The 15117-nt window shown below is 40.1% G+C and overlaps 1 protein-coding gene across 1 annotated transcript; it reads left to right on the forward strand.

The window, feature by feature from the left end:
* Positions 1–5914: 5914 nt before the first annotated feature.
* Positions 5915–8657, forward strand: LOC137032323 (uncharacterized). The gene is made up of 2 exons (XM_067404075.1): positions 5915–6269; positions 7114–8657. Exons 1-2 carry the CDS (start codon positions 5915–5917, stop codon positions 8655–8657), a joined length of 1899 nt encoding a protein of 632 aa, XP_067260176.1.
* The last annotated feature ends 6460 nt before the right edge of the window (positions 8658–15117 follow it).

Here is a 15117-nt window from a genome sequence, read left to right on the forward strand (position 1 = left end):
TAAAAGTCTTTGTGTAAATCCAGCATTAAACTCGTGTAGATTCTGGAAACTGTCTTCAGCACCGCATCCAGTGTAGAAAATATCACAGAATATAATGGGTTCTATATCTTTTGACGCGTCGCGTCGTGCAGCTCGCGTTCGGTGTAAACAACTCTTCCTCTTCCATTATGCTGTGCCACATGGCCTCGCCCACTTTGTTGCATGTTCCTGGGGGCAGTGTTTATGTTAATAGCAAGGGTTTATGATGTCACCAACCCGGGAAGAAGCTCGTTGTAGTCCAAACCGCCTGTTTTTGTAGGCTTTAAACTGCCATAACTTTAAAAGACAATATCTCCGTGTGCATTGAACTTTCAGCGCTGTAACTTTGCAGATACTGTTTATGCTCAAGCAGCAACATTACACACTAACTAAAGTTAAAAAAGTGAAATCGCATGCAACCACCCCTTTAACACTCTAGTAACTACTATTAACTAACAATAAACTCTGATTAATGAATTAGTAAGTAATAGTGCACAGTTGTAGGTGGTAATTCACTATTAACTAATCAGTAACTACTGTTTTTCATACCTCTAAGAGAACTACTAAGAACTACTATATACAGGTTCATAATTAACATGAATGATGCATAATGTATAATTAATTCTAAAGTAAAGGCCTTGGTAAACCACTAGTAATGACTGAAGTATTACTAAATACTTAAGAAAGAATTACTAATTATTTGGATCAGTATTCTAAAGTGAAAAACATGATAACTCTCTAGTAACTACTCTAGTTATTGTAAACTTTTGATGTTTTTGTACAGTAATTCCTTATGATATATTTGGTAACACTTAAGTAATTACTAGTGGGTTACCATGATCTTCACTTTAGAATACTGACCCACATAATTAGTAGTTCCTTTAGAAGGATGTAGTAACACTTGAGTAATTACTAGTGGGTTACTATGATCTTCACTTTAGAATACTGATCCAAAAAAGAAGTAGTTACTTTAGAGTTATATAGTAACTCTTGAGTTATTACTATCCAATACTTTACAAAAACCTCAAAAGTTTACAGTGACTTCAGTAGTTACTAGTGGGTTACCATGATCTTCACTTTAGAATACTGATCCAAATAATTAGTAGTTCCTTTAGAAGGATGTAGTAACACTTAAGTAATTACTAGTGGGTTACTATGATCTTCACTTTAGAATACTGATCCAAAAAAGAAGTAGTTACTTTAGAGTTATATAGTAACTCTTGAGTTATTACTATCCAATTCTTTACAAACACCTCAAAAGTTTACAATGACTTCAGTAGTTACTAGAGAGTTATGCTTTTCACTTTAGAATACTGATCCAAATAATTAGTAATTCCTTCTTAGGTAATTGGTAATACTTCACTCATTACTAGTGGTTTACCAAAGCCTTTACTCTAGAATTAATTATACATTATTCATTATTCACATTAATTACGAACCTGTATATAGTAGTTCTTAGTAGTTCTCTGGGAGGTATGAAAAAACAGTAGTTACTGATTAGTTAATAGTGAACTACCACCTTTAACTGAGCACTATTACTTACTAATTCATTCATCAGAGTTACTTGTTAGTTAATAGTAGTTACTAGAGTGTTAATAATGCATTACTCATTTGTTCCTGTGTAGTTATTCATTAATGAAGGATCAGTATTCTAAAGTGTTACCGAATTCTTCTTTCAGTTTATTACTTTTAACAATCAGTTAATTAAATAGCAAACAATACAAGACACACGTTTCAAATCATCGTTGTTGCTGAAATAATTACACAAGCTACAGATGCCACAATTAGAAAATACACTTACATTACCTAAATTACATAATTGAAATAAAACCAATAATGTTTGTAATGTTATCTATTCAGTGTGTTGCATAACCTGATTTTGCTGAGTTCAATATGTTCCTGGGTCAACACTTTTGTTGATCCTGGAACAACATTCAAATCAACCAATCAGATTTGAGGGACAAGTTTACAGATTATGTCAAGTTTAGGCTTAAAATCATGAATTGGTGCTTCTACATAAGTGTTGTTCATCTATCATTTCCCTCTGATTTTTGGGATAACTTATGGGTAGGGTTAGGTTTAGGGGTAGGAATGGGGTTAAGACTAAATTTTCAGACTGGAATGTTGTTCCAGGATCAACAAAATATGTTGACCCAGGAACGCATTTAACTCAGCAATATCAGGACATGCCAGTGTGTTATCAAATGGTGTACATCATGATGTTTTGTATAGAACAGTGTTTGCTGCCAATACAGTCAATTATCTCACTGTATATGACTGATTCTATACTGTAGTTGATCTTTACAGATGAAGGGTGAGTTACAGTAATGTGGCAGTTTCTACTATAGTAATCTGTTTACAATATCACATGGCATACTATAATGTAAAACGATGCCATCTGTCTCCCTTCTTCTGATGCATCTCTGATCAATCCCTTACTTTCCCTTACTCTGTCCTGTTCGGTATTCACAAATTTCAAATCCCTCTGTATCTGTATCTGTAGGCCTATCTCTCTCTCTCACACAAACACACACACACACACACACACACACACACACACACATACTTGTTTTTGTGAAATGTGGGGACATTCCATAGGCGTAATGGTTTTTATACTGTACAAACCGTATTTTCTATCCCCCTACACTACCCCTACCCCTAAACCTAACCCTCACAGGAAACTGTGCACACTTTTACTTTGTCACAAAAACTCATTCTGTGTGATTTATAAGCCTTTTGAAAAGTGGGGACATTCTGAATGTCCTCATATTTCACCTCTTTTTGTAATACCTATGTCATACCCATGTCATTATACACATTTGTGTCCTGATATTTCACAAAAACAAGTACACACACACACACACACACACACACACACACACACACACACACACACACACACACACACACACACACACACACACACACGTTAGTTGTTTTAGATTTTCAAAAAAGATCATTCTGTATGATTTATAAGCTGTTTTCCTCATGGGTACCAAAAAATGCCCAGACAAGGTCTAAAATTGCCAGAGATGGGACCAAGTCACACATGTGCAAGTCTCAAGTAAGTCTCAAGTCTTAACCTTCAAGTCTCAAGTAAGTCCCAAGTATTTTTTTCTTGGGCAAGTCAAGTCAAGTCAAGTCAAGTCACAAGCTATGTCAAGTCAAGTCAAGTCCTGTAGTAGGTCAAGTCGAGTCCAAGTTAAGTCACCTTATTATTGTAATTTAACCTGCAGAATCTGATCTTAATAAAGTGAAAAGATAAAAGTAACTGTCAGTAAATTAAAATCATTTGGATTTGCATTGTAAATACTCATGTTCAGTAAAATACATCATGGAATCAAACAAAATTGTAACTTCATAAAATTATTTATTTTTCACTTCTTCCAACAGTGTTTGAAATGTTTTAAATTTTCAACATTGAGTCCATAAAACAAATAACAGCTTAACATCCAACAGACTCCAACACCTCCCTCTCTCTCTCAAACACAGTTTACATGCAACATTAAACTTTGTTACATTTCTCCTCTCTCTCTCTCTCTCTCTCTCTCTCTCTCTCTCTCTCTCTCTCTCTCACAACAGCTTTACTGACATGAAAGGAGCTTTTGTTATAGTATTGTTGTTCAGAAAATTTACATTATTTGGCACTGTATTTGGCATATCACGGTTTTGATTTTAGTTCGTTGTTAAAATACAACTTAGAGACCATTTAAGCTTTGTAGGCCTGTTTTAAATTTTCGGTTTATGATGAAACGGTGCTGGCGGCACAGGGTCATTGGGAAACACTGAATGAATGTTTAGCTGACAAATGTGCTAAAGTTGTAATATCAGCTAAAGAGGCGCACCGACATTAAGTGGGGGCCCCAGGCAAAATTCATAAATGAGGCCCTTCTAAAAGATTTTATAGTTAAAATATCTTTGTTACCTAGTGACGTAATTATACAACATATAACACAGTCAAAACACATAACAGAACAAATTGTTTTTAATTTACAAAATTCATCAACAAATCTTACTAATGAAATAATGTCAACTAAATAAATGTATTGATATTTATTTATATTAATGCGAGCTGGATAAACTAGGCAGGGCTCAATCCTAAGATCAATGCTTAGGATTTTTTCTACTGGCTCGGTCGGGCCAGTGGTTCAAATTTTACTCGCCCCACAACAAAAAAATTAATAAAAGTAAAAGACAAGAAAATGGGCCTATAAAATAAGCATATTTATTGTTTCCGTTGTCTTTGTTACATTTAACCTAAATAAATAGGGTTATGACACCAAAAGCTACTAGATTAATTTATATTATAAATATTGTTAGACAAATAAACAGTTAGTAATAAAAGAGTAACAAATAATCAAATTACGAATAATAGCACAAATAAATACAACAGAACAAACATATAAATTAAATAAATGGTGCTTTTCAAGTTTTTCATGTAGGTTTAAACAGGAGATTTTTAGGTACAGAAATTGTAATCTAATGTATAACTATAGAATTATAGAATAGATTAAGATTTATTAAAGTTAATCGGTCAAGAGCAGTTACAGATGCATAGAAATGTTTTAATGTTGAAAATATAAAACGTTAAATAGCCTACTGTTATTTGAAATTATTAAAAACAAAAAATTAAGACACTTCAAATGTGAAATTAAACCCGCCAGTAAGTGGCAGCGAATCACTGTTAATGAGTGAATCATTGAGATTCAACTGATTCATTCAAACAGCTGAATCATTCAGGAAGTGTTGCTCAGAGACGCGAAACAATTCTGTGGACTTTGGAACTATTTTGGTTGGTGAAATACAGTGAAACAGGTGTCAAAAATGTAAGTCACTTGATATTAAGTTCGTGTTCATTAAATTGTACGCTGAATAAAATCAATATCACTTTTGTAATCAGGATAATATTTGGAGAAAAACGGCGCTCTTTGTTTAATCTTCATGCTTCTTCATGCTTTCTTTTTCGCTTTTTCCTGCCAGACGTATATGTCCTCTTCATGTTTAATAAATTGAATTAGGCATTTTAATGTAAGTAAGCGCTGCGCCAGTTTGAATGTGGCGGCAAAAGCATAAACAGCGTAACGAGAGAGGGTCCCGATACAGACATGTTGCTGCGTCACTGCGTGTTATAATACTGATATTAACATTTCATATCATAACAAAATCTTCAACCGGACTGAACGAGAGTCTCGAGGCCTGCCGCTGCGCTGAGTGAGTAACAGGAGGCATGTCTGTGTTCAACTGCGGTGCGAGTGAACTCGCTGTTGGAGAGAAGAGAGAGAAAGCGCTGCCGGTGTATGGATACTTTATGCAGAATATGTATATATTTTATATTCAAACTGAAAACATGATGTGATTTAACACTCAAGTCATTCAAGTCATCGTGTCTCAAGTCAAGTCACGGGTCTTTAACTTCCAAGTCCGAGTCAAGTCTCAAGTATTTTATCTTTTGTTAAGTCAGACGTATATGTCCTCTTCCTGACATATAACATATGTTACAAGTCATAAAAATAGCGACTCGAGTACAAGTCACCAAGTCACAAGTCCCCATGTCTGAAAATTGCCATCCTTGTTGGGACATTTAGTTCACAAAACAGTGTTTACCAGGACCACACAGACACACACTTTGAAAATTGTGGTCATCATCTAAGATAAATTGCTTATAATTCATTACATTTGATTGTCCATATCAGAAATTGCAAATGAGTTCTATAGAAACTGTGCCTATAGAATCTGTATCTATAGAAATCTATAGGTGTACCAAATGATGTGAAGTTAATAAACGTAATTTCGGGAGGAGTACGCCCATCTTCCAATTAATACCGAGGTATAAAACCAGCATCTTACCTCTTCCCGATGTTAGTTCTTTTGGCGTTTGGCCCGCCCAAACCGCATCATGACTGACTTCCAGGAAATCGAACTGTTTCCCTCGGACGACGAGCTTTCTAATGTGCCAGAAACTCCTGCACGTTTTTCCCCAAACAGGTTGGATCCTCCTTCACATCATATTTCACCTGTTGATCGCCCAGGTCGCCGGTCTCATCGTTCCACAAACCAGCTCAACACACCTCGCTCAAGAAGACCAATTTCTCCTCCTCCATCTAGATCATCACGGGGCTCGGCCGATCTTCGCCGTGATGCATCTCGTCCTTCATCATCATCATTGTCATCCTCTTCAGGAGCAACCCCTTCCGTCCCTCCGGTAGAGAAATGGTCCGTCAACACGCTCAGGCAAGCGTTATCCAACGCGGGTATCCATTTCTCCCGGAGGAATACAAAAGTACAGCTTCACGATCTGCTCGTGCGCTCGCACCAAAACTCTCCGCATCCTCTCAGCAACACGCAGATTTTAACAGGTGTGGACATTGATCTCTCTTCTCTGTGTCAATAAGTGAACCCTATCGCACCCTTGACTGTGGTCCCATTACGTTAAATCTAAAAAATTCAAATCCCAAATCGAATCGTATACTGACCATGGCTGAATTTTGTATCGCTTTTGGAAGATATACAGAAATTATTTGTTCGGTCTTCCCCTCAAGGCGCAAAGAGCTGAATGATTTTTTAACCATCATAGCCGAACTGTCCCACTCCTTCGGCGGTACCCATTTCTACACTTATTACAGGCTTTTTTCAGCCAAATGCGCAGCTCGAGTCACCCAGTGGAATCAATGTCCTTATTGGGGAGCTCTCGATCTTGAGCTGTACAATAAGGTTTTCTTGGTTGCCGTAGCGTCTCTTGCGTTTTGTGTAATTCCGCCACACATGAGCCGTCCACGTGCCCCCTTTTCAATCCTGCCCCTCCAAGCAATCTGGGCCATAATCCAGGCACTTATCAATTCGTAAATTCCACATCTTACGTACCACAGTCCAGGGGCGATTCCAAAAGCCGCAATTTCAGGTTCACTTCAGGCAGACAAGTATGTAATAATTTCAATCAGTTTGGCTGTACTAGACAACGCTGCAAATATTTTCATGTGTGTAATTTCTGTGGTGGAGCTCATGCTCGCTCTGTATGCCCTGTCTATCGCTCCTCAGCAAACTCCAATAAAGAATTGAAAAAGTATCTTTCTTCTCCAATCATTGTCTCCTCTTTAGCGCACGAACTGGTGCATCACCCAGACCAAAACTTCACACAGTATCTACTTGCAGGTTTAAAGGAAGTCACCACTAGCCTTATTTGCAAAAACCTACAGTCTGCAATAGCCGAACCTGAAGCAGTTGACACCCTAATAGCCAAAGAGCTAGAGTCTGGATTTATGATTGGCCCCTTTGATTCTCCGCCTTTCAAATTGTTTCAGATTAGTCCCATCGGTGTAGCCACAAGGAAATTTTCAGGGAAAAAACGAATGATCATTGTTCTCTCTGCTCCACATAACAGCACTCATCCAAGTATTAACAGCCTTATCCCGCTAGAAGAATTCTCCTTGTGCTACCATAACATAGACCATGCCATCAATCTAATAAAAAATGCAGGTTACGGAGCCTGGTTAGCAAAAGTTGACATCACTTCAGCATTCAAAGTCATGCCCATTCATCCAGATTTCTGGCATCTTTTTGGCATTCGCTGGAAAGGGAAATTCTATTTTTCAGTGCGTTTAACTTTTGGCTGCAAAAGTAGTCCCAAAATTCTTGACATGCTGTCAGAAGCACTTTGCTGGATCCTGCAAAACAACTACGCAGTCCCTTACCTGGTGCATCTTCTGGATGACTTTCTCACCATTTCCCCGAACTTCTTTCCTCCAGCTGCTCACCTCTCCACAGTTCAGGAAGTTTTTTCTAAATTGGGAGTTCCACTGTCCCCAGAGAAAACATCAGGCCCTACCACATCCCTAGAATTCCTTGGAATTAACCTTGACTCTGTTAAATTCCAAGCTTCCCTTCCCAAAGACAAAATAGACAGGATAATCGCCATCTCATCCAATCTGCTGGAAGCACCTCAGTGCAGCAAACGTGATTTGCTATCCCTGCTAGGCCACTTAAACTACGCCATGCGTATAGTGCCTCAAGGACGCCCCTTCATCTCCCACTTGCTGTCTCTTGCATCTTCTATTCAGGAATTGGATAATACCATATCTCTAACCCCATCTTGTCTCGCTGATCTGAAACTATGGATCATGTTTCTTAAACAATGGAATGGCCTTACTTTCTTTTACGAGGACATTCAATCTCATTCTAGTGATCTCCCTCTGTATACAGATGCCGCTCCCTCAGTTGGCTTTGGAGGTTTTTACAAGAGTCATTGGTTCACTTCAACCTGGCCTCCTGAGCTCTCTGAGTCAAATCAACATGCCGCATCCTCAGCTCTTTTTGAGTTATATCCAGTAGTCATAGCCGCTTTTTTGTGGGGTCACGAATGGTCTTCTAAAAGCATAGAATTCCACTGTGATAATCTGGCCACTGTTCACTGCATTAATAAAGGCCGTTCAAATTCCCCTGTAATCATGCCCCTCTTGAGACGCCTCACCTGGTTATCCGCTTGTAATCAGTTCATCTTCAAAGCCGTTCATATTCCAAGCCACCAAAACCAAATCGCTGACGCACTCTCTCGTTTTCTGTTTCAGAAATTCAGAGCATTAGCCCAGGAGGCGGACCCAGACCCAACCCCAGTTCCTCCTTATTCAGACTTGATATTCCTGTAGCTCACCCACTCAAACATCTCCACACCTCATCCCAGGATTCAATATTCCACGCCATCTCACCCAGAACATTACAATCCTACTGGACAGCTTGGAGAGCTTTCAAACAATTCCATTCCTCCTAAAACCAGACTTTTCCCAACTTTTCCCTCCTTTCAGTGTCTTCATTCATCTCATATCTCAACCAGATTAAGTCCATCCAACCCAGTACTATCAAAGTTTATTTTAGCGGCATTCAATTTTTCTATAAACTAATCTATGGCCATCCATGCCCTGCCATAACAAACCCTCAGATCACACTCCTTATCAAAGGAATTCAAAAAACCAACCCCACTCGTCCTGATTCTAGGCAACCTCTAACCATTGATCTTTTAGCGAAATGCCTGACTTTCCTCCGTTCTGGTCATATGCCCCCTTATACAGCAAGAACTCTGGATGCTATGTTTACCCTGGCCTTTTTCGGATTCCTCAGAGTTTCTGAAATTACAACCAATTCTAAATTCAACCCAGCCATCCACCCAACCTTCTCCGATCTCCAAGTTTTAGACACGAACACCATCCGTTTCCTCCTCAAATGTAGCAAAACTGATGAATTAAAAAACGACAATTTCATCCATATCTTTAATTTTCCGACCCCCATTCAGCCATATCAGTCTCTTTCCTATTTCCTTGCACACAGGAAGGTTCAGATCTCCTCTCCGCTTGACCCGCTTTTCATTGATGAGAACATCCTTCCAGTCACTAGGCATTGGTTCCAGAAAAAGCTTAAATACATTCTCACCCACTCTGGTATCCAAGCTCACTTGTATTCATCTCAATCCTTCCGCATAGGAGCAGCCACCACCGCAGCCCAAAAAGGTCTGCCAGATCATCAAATCAAACTACTGGGTCGGTGGTCCTCAGACGCCTTTCAGTCTTGCATTCGTTCCGACCTCAGCCTCATCAAGCAAGCCCATCTAACTCTTGCTTCTCTTTAGGATAGCCGTCCCACGAAACTCAATCCAACCTATGCCTGCCAAATCTTGCTTTATTTGATACTGCCTCTGCAATGCTCTGCCTAATTTGATACTGCTGCTGCAGTGCTCCACCTAATTTGATACTGCCGCTGCAGTGTTCCGCCTAATTTTGATATTGCCACTGCAGTGCTCCACATCATACTGCCGCTGCAGTGTTCCACCTAATTTGATATTGCCGCTGCAGTGCTCCACATGATACTGCCGCTGCAGTGTTCCGCCTAATTTTGATACTGCCGCTGCAGTGCTCCGCATGATACTGCCGCTGCAGTGCTCCACCTAATTTGATATTGCTGCTGCAGTGCTCCACATGATACTGCCGCTGCAGTGCTCCACATGATACTGCCGCTGCAGTGTTGCGCCTAATTTTGATACTGCCGCTGCAGTGTTCCGCCTAATTTTGATACTGCCGCTGCAGTGCTCCACATGATACTGCCGCTGCAGTGTTCCACCTAATTTGATATTGCCGCTGCAGTGCTCTGCCTAATTTGATACTGCCGCTGCAGTGCTCCGCCTAATTTGATACTGCCGCTGCAGTGCTCCGCCTAATTTTGATACTGCCGCTGCAGTGCTCCACATGATGCTACGCTGCAGCGCTCCACTTGATCCCTTGCTTCCGCCACAGCGCCTCACCTAACTTAAAACTGCTGAAATGGTGACCTACCTACCTCAATACTACCGCTGCAGTACCATCTTCCATTCCTACTTTTCTCCAATTTTGGGGGGGTCTTCTGGATTATTGAAATAATTCACATGCTGATTCCTTCAATAATCATGATCCATTCAAATCCTACAATTCTTGCTTGCTGTCTAAATTCTGCATTTATGTTTTGGGGGGCAATCAGAGCTCGAGTAGGATATTCTTTCCGAGCCCCTCTATAGCAGACAGCAAGCCAAATCTGTTTACCACTTAAGCTAAGATTATATGGGCACACAAACTCGTGAAGTGAAGTTAATAAACGTAATTTCGGGAGGAGTACGCCCATCTAATCGTCCAATTAATACCGAGGTATAAAACCAGCATCTTACCTCTTCCCATTGTTAGTTCTTTTGGCATCCCTCCTCCTCCCCTTTTCCTCCTTTTGTACTTATTTTTGCCTGTTATAGGGGGGCAATCGGAGCTCGAGTAGGATATTCTTTCCGAGCCCCTCTATAGAAGACAGCAAGCCAAATGTGTTTACCACATAAGCTAAGATTATATGGGCACACAAACTCGTGAATCATTGATTAACCATTAAGCTCACTTGGATTAAATAATAGACAAATGTATTAAACTGAAGGAAAAGAGATATAAATCAAAAGTTTGATAGTAATAGCATTATGAAAGGCAGTTACTGAGAATGAAACATTTATATAAATGAAACACTTGTGTAGCGAAATGGACACTTTGTGATTTTGTGTATTGTACTAACCCAATTGAAATTAATCTGAAATGTTTGAAAAAAGTGCACTTTTGATGATTTGTTGTGATATTAGTACTAAGAGTTTTGAAAATTTACCAACTGCTTGTGAAAATTGCACCAAAGCAATTAAAAAAAAAAAAACCCTGTAAACTAACGTCCAGCATCCTCGTCATTTAAACACACAAACAGTAACTTAGCTCGTATATATCACGTTCAGATCACACGCACAGTGGCGGACAGAATCAAGATGCACATTTTTATTTAGCTCTTTGTCTTTTTACATAAGTAAGTCTCTTTTTATCTTTACTAAAAGAAGGTGCATGTGACTCAAATCAGCAACAGTCACAGAATAAATGATAATCTAAATTTGACTGTACTTTGCTGTTTGATCATTCAAAATCCAACGATTATAATATCAAACTGACATGTTGGAGGTAAATATATGCAGGTCATAAAGCATTTTTAGGCTGCTTCTGAGAAAATAAGAATATGTACAATGTTTAATAATCGATCTCCCAGCACAGTTTTCACAGAGCTAAGGTTTCCAATCGCCTTGGATAAAATCATGGGTCCAGCTATTCCCATTGAATTTCTGGGCTTTAACTAGAATACAGCTAACTTCCAGGCCTCACTGCATAACGAATCAATCGGATATTTCTGTTTGCTTCCACCTTCCTAGACAGTCAAATCTGTTCTAAAAAGGAACTGCTATCTTTGCTCAGCTACTTAAACTTCATGATGTACATAATCCCGCAAGGCTGCTCTTTCATCTCACATCTCTCTTGCATCTTCGATTCATGCATTAGAAGACAAACGTCAGGTCATGGCAGCAGCAAGCCTGGGCCGTGCACCAGATTCCCTACTCTCCTCCTCCCTCTGCTTAGCCGTACACCACGGCTTTCCCTGGCGTCGCACCCCATTCAACAATGCCTGCCCCTCTCAGTGAATGCCTTCCCTTCTAGCGTGAGAATGCCTCTGCTAGCATAGCAAGCTCAACCGTCTCAGTCATTTCATTTCACCGGCTCTCACCCTACCCATTGTCTGTGGCCTGCAGACCCTAGTGTGAGGATGCCTACTCTAACGGAGCAGGCCCAGTCATCAGTCTCAAACTCACTTTATGTCATTGTTCTACAGTTCAACCGTGGACCCTAGCGTGAGGTTACCTCCGCTAGCGGTGAAGGCCCAGATGCCTTATTTTCCTCCCCAGCTTCCCTCTTTTTCTACCCTTCTCGTTCCTTCCCAGGCTCCAAGGGCCGACTAGTGTATGAGGCTGCCTCCACTAGGGGAGCATGCCCAGATGCGTTATTTTCCTCCCCAGCTCCCCCTTTTTTTCTACCCTCCTTGTGTTTCCCCAGACTCCAGGGGTCAGCCCGCGAGTGGCCTCAGTCCCAGCCATTCTTTCAGCCAGCCTTTTCCAGATTTTTCTCTTCTCGACATTACTTTATTTATATCTCATGTAAACAGCATTAAGAACCTTCAAGCTGGCTCTATTAAGGGTTACCTATGCAGAATCCAATTATCCATAAACGCATTTTCAGCCCACCCTCCTCTGAAATAGCCCATTCACAAACATCCTTTTTCATCAAAGGCATCCAAAGAACCCAACCCACCTGCCAAGATGCCAGTAAACCCATAACTCTAGACATCCTGACCAAATGCATCTCCACTCTCCGCCAAGGCTACTACTCCATTTATACAGCCGGCACTCTTGACGCAACGTTTATACTGGCTTTTTGCTTTCTCAGATGTTCAGAACACATCATTACACCACGTCTTTAAAATTCAAACACATTGTTTTCTATGAGTGTACGCACACCGGCAGTGACATTCGACAGCCCAACTATGACTCAGGAAGTTGTTGGTGCACCATTTACATTGTTTTATGTTAAATTTATATAATATTTCTCTGAAATCACTGTTAATGTACTGACTTCACCCTGTGCTGCAAGATACATTAGTTTTACATTCTTAGTTTAACCCTTTGACACGTACAATCACACCGGTGTGATCAGTCTTGGCTGGTCCCTGGAGCGTACGATCACATCAGTGTGATTAGAACGTTCAGTGTATTACGTGATCAACCATGGAAACATTAAAGTGATATATTCTAAATAACAGTCACCTTAAAAAACTCACGCTGGGGGGGTCAACCAGAATATTTTAAACTGTGCCAAAAGGGTTAACCACTTGAATAGTCTAAAAATGTATAATAAACGTAGCCTTTTCTTTCATTTTGCTCTGTTGTGCCATTTTTCCATGTACACTAACCTCAGTGCGAAATATTAAAGCACCCTGTTGATGTAAAACTCTCCCATTGTGCAGCTCTTCTATCAGGAGTCGACTCAAAATTGAGCTTGCGTGTATATAATGTGCGCATCTGGTGCGCGATACCTGTGAGTTGTCCGAGACGTGACGCTGCGCGGTGCTGAGCTTCTCGTTTGGTGTGCGACCCCCTTTACGCTTAACAAATGCTCAGGCCAAATTTCCATCGGACCCACTCTTCGTCAATGATTCCAACCACCCTGTTTGGTTCCAAAAACACCTTAAATCCATCTTGATTCAATCCGGCATCCCGGCAAACCACTTTTCCAGTCATTCGTTCCGCTTAGGAGCAGCAACCACAGCTGCCCAAAAAGGCCTTTCCCAGCATCAGATTCAAACACTTGGTCACTGGTCATCAGAAGACTTCTCCACTGCCACAGGAGTGATGTCGCTTGGCTGTAATGTCAGTTCTACCAGAAAGACTTGGGAAGCAAAGAAACGTTTGAATATGATTTATTAAACACTTTGTATGTAAATATCAAGGATAAATGATACAATCCATAGTACAATCCGGAGGGTAGCAGACGTTTGCAGATCCTGCTAAAAGCCCATTTCCCATTTCTTCTGGCTATTCTCTCCACTGCCGCAGGAGTGATATCACCTCGACTCCCGCAGGAGCCCAGCTCTGCCTAAACTCACCTTGCTGCAGCAGTAATGTCTTCATTCAGTGTTGTGAGAAATCTCCCAGTCCTTTAACTAACCCTTCAAACAGCACAATCAACCTGCGCATTGCAATTTTTTGGGGATCATCATCAATGTTCCCGGCTGCTGTCCTGCATTGGTTTTTTGGGGAGTACTCTGAGTTTAGGCCAAATACTGAGATCGGAGCCCTCTCCTTGGAAAGAATGCCAAATACCCATACTATTACACATACTATTTACTATCTGATTATTTGTAAGTGTATATAATCTGACTAATCATCATGTAATTTCAGCCAGCTGTCAACAATCAGTAATAAACATATCTACCCAATCAGCATTAGTGAAGGCCTATATAAACACAGTCGACTCACCCATATTTCTCAACAGTTTTTTCAGCATCCCTCCACCACCCCATCTCCTCACACTCACCTGGTTACTTTCCTAACCAAAAATACAGGGCTCGGAGCCCTCTCCTCTGACAGCACACCAAATATGCATACTATATATACTATTTACTATCTATTTACTATATTGTTTTGTTTGAAATTAAGGTCATGGTGATAATGTACATCCAGCTTGTTACTTTATAATCCATTACAATGTACAAAACAATTGTCCTGGCAAGACGAGTAGTCATTTTCAATACAGTCGCTAAGTGGACGCAGGATGGTGCCAGTGAGTCACGGTTTGTTATACAACTTCTATGTTACCGACGACAGTCATTATCAGAAAATATCAAACCTTGGAATGTTTAAGTCAATAGAAAACTGTACTCATGCGGATTGCAATACGTTAAAATATGAGCTTTAAGTAATACATGGATTAACATCTTTTTCTATCTCTCTCTCACTGATGAAGCCAAACGTTTGTTGACTTATCTCCTGTGAACTTTTATTAAAGTCTCTTTTAGAGTGCAGACCTTCTTTGTATCTCTCTCTTAAGGACACACATTAAGAAAGAGAAAAGCTGCATTTACTACAAAAAGATTGCTAAAACTAGCGCTAGGTTTAAAGGCTACATTTTTTGTTTTGTTTTGTTTATATTTTAACAGGCTGGCAATCCAAATGAGCCATACAGCTACACC

Source organism: Chanodichthys erythropterus, chromosome 12 (genome assembly GCF_024489055.1).
Source record: "Chanodichthys erythropterus isolate Z2021 chromosome 12, ASM2448905v1, whole genome shotgun sequence".
In the NCBI taxonomy this organism is placed as follows: domain Eukaryota; kingdom Metazoa; phylum Chordata; class Actinopteri; order Cypriniformes; family Xenocyprididae; genus Chanodichthys; species Chanodichthys erythropterus.

Excerpts from the sequence above, each read along its gene's own strand:
- LOC137032323 (XM_067404075.1), top strand. The coding sequence starts at position 5,915 with ATGACTGACTTCCAGGAAATCGAACTGTTTCCCTCGGACGACGAGCTT. Across the intron at positions 6,270-7,113 it reads GCAAGCGTTATCCAACGCGG|CGCACGAACTGGTGCATCAC; the intron begins GTATCCATTTCT and ends TCTCCTCTTTAG.